Source organism: Drosophila tropicalis, unplaced genomic scaffold (genome assembly GCF_018151085.1).
Source record: "Drosophila tropicalis isolate 14030-0801.00 unplaced genomic scaffold, ASM1815108v1 contig_302, whole genome shotgun sequence".
Lineage (NCBI taxonomy): Eukaryota > Metazoa > Arthropoda > Insecta > Diptera > Drosophilidae > Drosophila > Drosophila tropicalis.
In genome coordinates, this window is record NW_027172757.1 from 881480 (window position 1) to 892234 (window position 10755).

The 10755-nt window shown below is 37.8% G+C and overlaps 1 protein-coding gene and 2 long non-coding RNA genes across 3 annotated transcripts; 1 reads left to right on the forward strand and 2 right to left on the reverse strand.

The window, feature by feature from the left end:
• Nucleotides 1–525: 525 nt before the first annotated feature.
• On the reverse strand, nucleotides 526–1812 carry LOC137572424 (uncharacterized). Its single transcript, XR_011031652.1, has 2 exons — nucleotides 1501–1812; nucleotides 526–1284 (listed from the first exon to the last, which is right to left on the reverse strand). It is a non-coding gene; the product is annotated as an uncharacterized lncRNA (long non-coding RNA).
• Nucleotides 1813–5629: 3817 nt separating this feature from the next.
• LOC137572422 (uncharacterized) lies at nucleotides 5630–6792 on the forward strand. The gene is made up of 2 exons (XR_011031651.1): nucleotides 5630–5854; nucleotides 6031–6792. It is a non-coding gene; the product is annotated as an uncharacterized lncRNA (long non-coding RNA).
• A 1398-nt stretch (nucleotides 6793–8190) lies between these two features.
• Gr28a (Gustatory receptor 28a) lies at nucleotides 8191–9687 on the reverse strand. Its single transcript, XM_068284223.1, has 3 exons — nucleotides 9055–9687; nucleotides 8359–8961; nucleotides 8191–8304 (listed from the first exon to the last, which is right to left on the reverse strand). Exons 1-3 carry the CDS (start codon nucleotides 9685–9687, stop codon nucleotides 8191–8193), a joined length of 1350 nt encoding a protein of 449 aa, XP_068140324.1.
• Between the last annotated feature and the right edge of the window lie 1068 nt (nucleotides 9688–10755).

The following is a 10755-nucleotide window of genomic DNA, read 5'->3' on the forward strand; positions in this document are numbered from 1 at the left end:
CGTGAGGCAGGTCGAGAACGTGGAGTCTTCTAAGGCGCCTGGTGGTTGAGCTGTTGTCCTGCAGGTCCAGGTGGGCCTTCGTCCGTTACCCATGGCATTCCCAACGGACGGTGGATTTCAGCATTTGGCGTCAGGATATTAGCATCGGAAATAGCTCTTAGGGACTTGTTTTGAAACCTTTGAATGATCCCAATTTTTTGCTGCAATGAAATGTTAGATGTTCCTTTTGTTTACGTATAACCTTGTTAATATACCGACTACCATAGTATTCTGCTGATCGTCCACTTTTGGACAGATCGCAGAAAAAGGGATCACACCGCAAAAAAAAAAAAAAAAAAAAACTAATTATTGGTCCTATGTCATCTTTTGTTTCTGCTCAGTATACAGCGATTACGGAAGATTGTCTTTCAGGTGCCAGGTATTCTCAGAACGTCGATGAACCTAAATTATCTGCCTGAACTGCCTATGCGGTTCATTCCGAACACCCCCTAAACCTCAAGTAATGAAAGTATTCCACCTGGTTGCTTAGCGTTTCAATTCTTTTATTTAAGAAATCAAAACACTTAGTGTCAAGCTCCTTCATATCCTCAAGTTAGATGTCATCCATATGAAGAAAGTGATTTCTTTACAACAACCACAAATTATGATCATATACAGAATTCTAGGATACTCCAGATGAGTTTTCATCGCACGTGTGCAGGACATTCCCGTTGACTTGCTCTAAAAAGGTACTCCTCCGGACCATTAACAATGTGCTCGTTGGTTTTACAAGTTCCTCCTGACTGAATCATCTGCTGGGGTCAACTTTGATGCCTCGGTTGAAAGCAAACACGCTCCACTACGCGATCGTCAGTTGAATCGCAATGCCAAGCAGACATCGACACAATTGTCCATCAAAATGACCATCTCGAAGACCAGTAACCCCACTGCTACAATGCACCTTAACGAAACACCATAGTTGGAGAAACGCTTGGGGCGCCACCAGTTTGGCACAAGTTGAACGTCAGGAGATAATCAATGAGGACAAACAAAAGACCTCAATGAGGTCAGATTGCACAAACTATGGAAGAAGTCATAGAAAACCGATTCCATTAATGTATCATTGCATTCGGCCAGCAACACGGTTGAACTAGTTTGATTAAATCCATAGACGATGCAGTGATCAATCCACCAACGCCCAGAAGGAATCACAGGACAACGCTTGGGCTATGAACTTCCACTCCACCGGAAAAGAAGATTTCCAAACCTTGTGGCGATACTGCTGATCCAGGAATAGTCGTGATCCTAACAATATTATCTGATGATGAAAGTTCCTCATACAAATATAAGCAAATGTATTTATTTGCTTATATTTGTATGAAGAACTAAGCAAATGTATTTATTTGCTTATATTTGTATGAAGAACTATCATCATCAGATAATATTGGTAGGATCACGACTATTCCTGGATCAGCAGTATCGCCACAAGGTTCCATCTGATGATGATGAAGGCAAATCTACAAATCGCTCCAAAGTGGTCAATGAAGAGGATGAAGCCAAACTAATGGAAGTTATGCACGAGTTGACTGCTTTAAGTCGAGTTAAGTTGTTTCACGTTTTATGCACAAGAGTCGGTTATTTTGTGTTTGCAAAGTTTTTCAAGTTTATAAATTTTGTGTTTACAGTTGTGTAGAGCAATGTTTTAATACTAATGTGTAAAAATTATTATTTTTTGTTTATTTTTTGTTCCAGAAAAACTAGTGTTGATGTTGATAAGATTCAGACTAAACTGAAATGAAAAGTCTCTCTCTCTCCGATGTAGAGAAAAATAAAGCGAACTGCCGAAGCAAGGCCTCCTTGATTGTTTTTTTTTTTTAAATATTCAGTAGACTTAATTTAAGAGTAATCGAAATACTCAAGTGACATTTATTCCGATAATATTCCGATTTAAAGGCGGAAAATTTTAAAAATGTACAAAATTTGTATCAAGATTCATCGCTTTAAGATGTCGCTGAATGATTCGACATTAATGAAAACTTAATATTTATAAAATTGAAGCTCATTTACTTTATTTCAATATTTATAATTGACTTCAATTAAATCATACAATTTTAAGTTATTGGATTTTCGATTTAACTCAACGAAGAACTGCTTTGTAAATCTTTGCCGCCTAATTGCAAAAAGGGTATATTAATTTTAGTCAGAAGAATAGAAGGAAGCATTTCCGACCATATAAAGTATATATATTCTTGATCAGCACGACGAGACGAGCCATGTCCGTCCGTCCGTCTGGATCAACGCAAACTCCTCCTAATTTCGTCCCTAACTCTGGCCTATCAGAACGTACGGGGACTAAAGTCTAAACTGTCTAGACTCTATGTAGATAGTATAGCCTTTGACTTTCATATTCTTGCCTTTACTGAGACTTGGCTGAAGCCTGATATTGCTGATGCTTCAATTTTCCCCTCAAAATATTTAATATATAGACATGATCGGACTATCCGTAATGGTGGTGGCGTTTTGATCGCTGTTGACTCGGCGTTCTCGTCTCAAATTGTCCAGTCCTCCAATCAGGAGATTGAATTTGTTTGTGTTAAAATTTCGTTTAATTCTTTTTCTGCCTATATTACTTGTTCGTATATTCCACCACAGTCCGACTTGGCAGTATACACTCACCATTTGGAAGCTATTCAACTTATATCCTCATATCTCTCTGACAAAGACTTGCTCGTTGTTCTGGGAGATTTTAATTTACCTGAGATTGCCTGGACCCTCTCATTTGATTCTTTATTACTGTTGCCCTCCTTGTCACATTGTTTCATAGATGGTCTGCTTGAGTTGTCCCTAACTCAAATAAATCCTGTCCGGAATAGTCGTAACAGATCACTAGATCTGGTATTTGTGTTGGATTCTTCCAACAGCGATATTTCCAGGACTGATCCCTTAGTTATCCCCGAAGACAACTTTCATCCAACTTTGGATATAACCATTGACCTTCCTTTTCGTGTTATGTCTCAACATAATAACTCGATGCCTCCAACCCGATGTTTTCGAAAGACAAACTTTACTAAACTTAAAAAACTTTTGTTAACTAATGATTGGACATATCTGTATACTTGCACGGATATGGACTCGGCCATTTCTGTCTTCTATAAAACTCTTGAGTCGTTCTTTGATGTTTGTGTCCCGCGTGTGACTCTAGGATGGTCTGATAGACCTGCTTGGTTCTCACGTGAGTTATGTAACTTGAAGAACGTAAAATCGAGATGTTATAAAAGATTTAAAAAATCCGGTAAAGCATCGGATTTTTCCCTATATGTAGTTGCTCGATCAAATTTTATGGTGCTGAATTCACAGTGCTATAAGGATTATCTTCAGCGATGTAAACTCAGGTTTTCTCGCGATCCTAAGCAATTTTATAAATTTGTAAATGTTAAACGTAAGACATCGGTGCACCCGTCTTACTTGTCTTTCGAAAACAATAAAGCTGACAATGATAAGGCAATTGCCGACATGTTTGCTGATTTTTTCAAAACAACTTATTGCTCTTCGATTTATCAAGCAAATCCTCCTTATCCTCATCACTTGCAATCGTCTAATTGCATTTTAGACCCTGTGTTTGATGAAAGTTCGGTTCTTAGCGTGCTCAGTTCCGTCAAACCAATATATGCACCTGGCCCTGATGGAATTCCAGGCTGCGTATTAAGGTTTTGCGCGGAGGCCCTATGTAAGCCAATACTTAAGTTGTTTACACTGTCCGTCACATCTTCCGCCTTCCCGCCTATCTGGAAGGAATCATATATTATTCCTCTTCATAAAAAGGGGAAGAAGTCCGAAGCCTCCAATTATAGGGGTATTTCTAAATTGTCTGCCATACCCAAAGCATTTGAGAAAATAATAACATCTCAATTGCAGCATTTCTGTAGTTCAATCATTTCGTCATCCCAACATGGGTTTAAAAAACGTAGATCGACAACTACTAACCTATTAGAATTTACATCTCACTCAATCAAAGGGTTCAAGACTGCCGTGCAAACTGACGTCATTTATACTGACTTCAGCAAGGCCTTTGACTCCTTTAATCATACTCTGCTTCTATATAAATTAAACGCACTTGGCATCCCCAGCCTTTTGCTAGATTGGATTCTTCAATATCTTTCTAAGCGTACACAAAAGGTCCTCTTTAAGTCTTCATTTTCTAAGACCATCCAAGTGACCTCTGGAGTACCTCAGGGTAGTCATTTGGGTCCATTGCTATTCACTCTTTTTATAAATGATCTTCCATTGGTAGTGTCACATTCTCGGGTGCTTATGTACGCGGATGATGTCAAGCTTTACCTCAGTTTTAAAGACATATCATCTTCTAGCCTACTTCAATCGGATCTTAATGATCTTCAGAGTTGGTGTGAAACAAACCTATTAAACCTTAACGGCTCTAAATGTAAAGTTATGTCTTTTTATAGATGCACTCCATACTTAGCAACTTATTATCTTAACGACACTGCCTTAGAGCGGTTAGATATTATCAATGATTTAGGTGTTCTTATGGACCATAAATTAACTTTTAATCCTCATATTTCTGCTACAGTTAGTAAAGCTATGAATGTTCTTGGGTTTGTGAAACGATGGTCAAAAGAGTTTGACGATCCGTACACAACCAAAATTCTGTACACTTCTTTAATCCGTCCTATCTTAGAGTACGGATCTTGCATATGGTCACCTCAATATGAGATGCACCAAAGTAAAATTGAATCTGTTCAAAAGCAATTTCTGCTTTTTGCTCTTCGCGGTCTAAATTGGGATTGCAATGTCAATTTGCCATCATACTCCAGTAGGCTTCTTTTAATCAATCTTCCTTCTTTAATTAATCGTAGAGTAATGCTTGGTGCTATCTTTATTCATAAACTTTTAATAGGTGAAATAGACTCTCCTGAGCTATTGAACCAGTTAAACCTATCTGTACCCCGTAGACCTACTAGAAATTTTATTCCTCTATCCTTAAAACACTGTAGCTCCAACTATTCTTTGCATGAACCTTTTCGAGTCCTATGTTCTGATTACAATCTTCTGTATCCCGTAATTAGATCAGAAGCCTCTCTTTCCCTTGTGAAAACTTCTATTTTAGCACATTTAGCTCGTAATTAGCTGTAGTTAATCATATTTTTAATTGTTTGTCCGTTTTATTTGTATTTGTCCACGCGATCGTGCCGTCCGATATGCGGCTGCGCCCCACGGTCGGTCGGGCGGGAGGTGGACAGCGCTCTGCTTGGGCTCGCGCGAAACAGGCTATGTCCTGGTGTCGTATGGGCCACTTGAACGTACTTCGCATTGTACGCGTCAACGTCCAGACAATATAGACCGTAAGAGCTACAGAGCTGAAATTTGCATGTAGGCTTCTTTATACTGCAGGGGTATTATATCTCGGATTCAGCCGGATCGGACCACTATATCATATAGCTCCCAAAAATGACCACAGTGGACATTTTCGATTACTCTTAAATTAAGTCTACTGAATATTTGAAAAAAAACCATCAAGGAGGCCTTGCTTCGGCAGTTCGCTTTATTTTTCTCTACATCGGAGAGAGAGAGACTCTTTATTTCAGTTTATTCTGAATCTTATCAACATCAACACTAGTTTTTCTGGAACAAAAAAAAATTAAACAAAAAATAATAATTTTTACACATTAGTATTAAAACATTGCTCTACACAACTGTAAACACAAAATTTATAAACTTGAAAAACTTTGGAAACACAAAATAACCGACTCTTGTGCATAAAACGTGAAACAACTTAACTCGACTTAAAGCAGTCAACTCGTGCATAACTTCCATTAGTTTGGCTTCATCCTCTTCATTGACCACTTTGGAGCGATTTGTAGATTTGCCTTCATCATCATCAGATGGAACCTTGTGGCGATACTGCTGATCCAGGAATAGTCGTGATCCTACCAATATTATCTGATAATGATAGTTCTTCATACAAATATAAGCAAATAAATACATTTGCTTATATTTGTATGAAGAACTATCATCATCAGATAATATTGGTAGGATCACGACTATTCCTGGATCAGCAGTATCGCCACAAGGTTTGGAAATCTTCTTTTCCGGTGGAGTGGAAGTTCATAGCCCAAGCGTTGTCCTGTGATTCCTTCTGGGCGTTGGTGGATTGATCACTGCATCGTCTATGGATTTAATCAAACTAGTTCAACCGTGTTGCTGGCCGAATGCAATGATACATTAATGGAATCGGTTTTCTATGACTTCTTCCATAGTTTGTGCAATCTGACCTCATTGAGGTCTTTTGTTTGTCCTCATTGATTATCTCCTGACGTTCAACTTGTGCCAAACTGGTGGCGCCCCAAGCGTTTCTCCAACTATGTTGTTTCGTTAAGGTGCATTGTAGCAGTGGGGTTACTGGTCTTCGAGATGGTCATTTTGATGGACAATTGTGTCGATGTCTGCTTGGCATTGCGATTCAACTGACGATCGCGTAGTGGAGCGTGTTTGCTTTCAACCGAGGCATCAAAGTTGACCCCAGCAGATGATTCAGTCAGGAAGAACTTGTAAAACCAACGAGCACATTGTTAATGGTCCGGAGGAGTACCTTTTTAGAGCAAGTCAACGGGAATGTCTTTCTGCACACGTGCGATGAAAACTCATCTGGAGTATCCTAGAATTCTGTATATGATCATAATTTGTGGTTGTTGTAAAGAAATCACTTTCTTCATATGGATGACATCTAATTTGAGGATATGAAGGAGCTTGACACTAAGTGTTTTGATTTCTTAAATAAAAGAATTGAAACGCTAAGCAACCAGGTGGAATACTTTCATTACTTGAGGTTTAGGGGGTGTTCGGAATGAACCGCATAGGCAGTTCAGGCAGATAATTAAGGTTAATCGACGTTCTGTGAATACCTGGCACCTGGCTTAAAACAAGTACATCTTAAGAGAAAAGAGCCTTCGCTGATTTATAAATCCTACAACATTACGGACCTCCATTGGTTTATGTGGGACTTCCAAATATATCCATCGACTACACATAACCTTAAAGAGTTGTTATATTATACTTTAGGCGATAGGTAAAAATAGGATATTAAATCCTTCTAAGCTATAAAAACCAATTGATAGTTGAAAAGTCCTAAGAGATGGATCATCATCATACTAAGACTTTGGCACACTAACGCCCAGTTTTTGCATTATTGATTAGATATTATGATACAGTGGTCTGATCCGACTGAATCCAGTATATACAAGCCTATATTCAAAATTTCAAGGCTTTAGCTTTTCAGGTCTAGGAGGAATTCGCGTCGATCCACGCTTCTGGACGGACAGACGGACATGGCTATATGAATATATATACTTTATAAGGTCGGAGATGCTTCCTTCTATTCTTTGCACACTTCTGACCAAAGTTAATATACCCTTTATGCAAGGGTATAAAAAGTCACAGCTTCGTTTTGGAAGTTTACTTTTTTTACACTCTGACAATGGTGTGGGTCTGATGTCCTTGAACCAGAAGTGCATATTGGGACATGTATCGACCCTTACTCCTTCGGTGCCCATGTCAGGAAACATTGCTGATCTCCTTGATACTCCGATTTAAAGGCAAAAAATGTTCAAAGTTTGTATCAAGATTCATGGCTTTAAGATGTCGCTGAGTGATTCGACATTAATGAAAACTTAATATTTATAAAATTGAAGCTCATTTACTTTACATAATACGGTAAAAAGTAGAAAATTGAATGTGCATTTTTGCTTAAACCTTTTTTCCCATTGTCAAAATCGAACCACTACTAAGATCGACTAGTTAGGAAATGTGATTAATGTGGTCGAGTCCATTAACTTAACAAAATAATAAATTTTATAAAGATTTCGAAGGTGGACATTTTAAATGTCCAATAAATAAGTGAAAATTATTTGCACGACAAAAGGTTATTTTTATTTTTCAATACTTATTTAAAAAACATTTTGTTTGAGATTGATAACGATTTGGAAAGCTGTTGATAAGTAAAGGACTTAAATTATTTTGGCAAGCTGTGAATATGGAATGATAAATAAGGAAAGTTAAATAGTTTAATACTCAAAATGAAAAGATCTATGGAATAGTCACATTTAAAATACTTAGTGCAAGTTGTTAATGGTAACAAAAGTCCATTATAGATTGGAAAAATTTCAACCGATTGAACATTTGAACATTCAACTGAATTTAGAAAATATTAGATTGTTGAGTATTGTTGTTGTTGTCGTTGGATTCCTCCATATGATGGGTATATCGAAATTGTATTAAGATGATGAGATAAGTAGTGGCAGCTCCAGTTATCTAAGGATCAAAATAATTTAATATTGATTTATTTTAAATTATTTTCATACTCACTGTAAAGTAGAGCGTACGATCCAGGGGAAATAATCCGGCTGCGGTAAATCTAACTCTGCGATGGGACAATTGCAGCGATAGACGGAATAGTCGATCACGTAGCTCTGGATCATCCGTAATATTGAGAATCTTATGAACCATGACCGCAGTTTCGCTATTCTGCAGAATAGTTTTACTGCTTCCCTCCACAATGAGAAATATAATGACAATATACCAGATCATTTGGCTAAGGAAAAAGGCAAAAAACTCATCAGCCTCAAATTTATCCAATCGCTTTGGATTCAGCTGGGCTTCCAGGATATAGAAATCGTCGAAGAGTATGAACAGAAACGATATGGCTATAATACCCAATAAAGGATAGGTGAAATATTCCTCAATGGTTTGACAAATGTCGCAGAGTAAATTTTGTATGTTCGAAACCTGTTTGATGGCATATTCCGGATTTTGTCGAATTATCGAGGTAACACTGTACCGCTTCATGGGTGTACTAATCATATTACGTAAACGGTATGCATAATGATTGTTATTGACAACCGAATGCATGGGTGAAATTTCCAGAGCATTGTATTGCTCGATATGAGCATCAAGAATGTCCTGAAGGATCTAGAAAAACAAGAAACGAAGATACTGAATGAAACCTCTCAACTAAAGTAGTTAAAAGCTTTAAACATTTTCCTAGAATTCTTCGATTCTTACCTCGTTAAGCATACTGAAACGACTCCTGGCCAAATGTGTGGTACACAAGAACTTAAAGACCATAAAGCTGATGTTAATGTGCGGCAGGGCAAAGGTGGTAAATGTCACGAATGATGGAGAAAAGGTGGCACTTATTAGCAAGGCATAGCTGACACACAAATAGATCACATTGAACGTTAGCATGCCCACTGAGATTAGGAAACAGATTAATAGAATCCTTCTGTAATCCAGTTTCATGCCCAATCTAACGAATATTTCATCGACCACAATTATATTTTGAATGATGGAAACGAAACGCTGACGTTTGATAATGACAAATCCGAAAATGCTGCACATGGCCAAAATGCCAGTCAATTTGACGGTGCTGTCACCCAATTTGGTGATATTCGTTTGAAAGAAATAACCAATTATGGAATCGCCGTTCCTCATGGAGGCCAAAAAGCACAGGACAAAGAATAGAAAGTGAACAATTCCGGCCACAAGTGAATATGTCGATGTGTGAACCTCCTTATCGGCTGCTTTAAGATTCAGGCGAAAAGGGGCCAAGCCCAGCAGAGAGATATAGGTGAGTGGGCGTAACGATTGGAATACATTGTCCGCCTGGGAGATGCGCTCCCAGAGCTTGAAAGCCATTGCAGTTAACAAGTCGATTGGTCGGTTTTCACACGCGTTTGTGTCTGCTCACTGGGCCAACTCGAGGGCAACTAAACTGAAAGGAAGTCTGATGATTATATTACCATTATACACGGTCTATGTCTCATTCGTTTTCCCCCCTCCCTTATCCTCTTGTCATATATCATAATCATCAAAAGTGACACACACACAGACAAACACAGATACCTGTTGAACACCTTACTAAGCTAATATCAATTGCCAGCAAATATTTAATTAAGCTTAAATGGTCAAGACCAGGATGGGTGGGAAAGGGGGAACAAGGTCATCAGCAACAGCGGAGTTCAACCTAAGTTCGTGTCCTGGTAATTTGCCTACTTTACTAATTTGATTACAAATAAAACAATTTCGGGCATGACAAAGCGTTTAACCGAGCCATGCAAAAAACTATACAAAAAATTAAAACTCGTTGGAAATTAATAAAAATTTTTACTCTGTAGTGCCTCTCAAACTGTCAGCCATAAAAAGAGACAAGCCATCGAACTACGAAAACTATTTTAAGTAATTATGGGCAAATGAAATAAGAAAAAAGTTTTAGATTAAAAACAAAGTCTAATTTTCTTTAAACCTTTGTAAGAAAAATGATTAGATATTGGTTTGTATGTATGTATATCTATTTAATACCTCTAAATACCTATTGGCCTATCATGGGTCTGGCCTAATGGGTCCTCGGCTGGCAGAAGAGCTCTGTAGTTTCCTAATTTCTGGAAAAAGGCCATCGTGCATGCATTTGTTGAACATCTCTTGAAATTTTTAAGGTTGGAAGCGGGACCCTAATTTTTACGCCTTGTTTAGGACCTCTAATGCAAATGCATATAATATTTACAGCGAAAATTGAATTAAACAGACATTCATTTATGTAAGTCTAAAGACTCAACAAATATTGCCCACGAAGTCTTATTTTTTCAATTAGTCAGTCACATTTAAAGGTATTGAAAAGTTTATAATATATATAAATCACGTTTCAAATGGAAGAATAATAAACGATACTTTGTGGTGAGTTCCTTTTGAAATAGGACAAAAAGTATC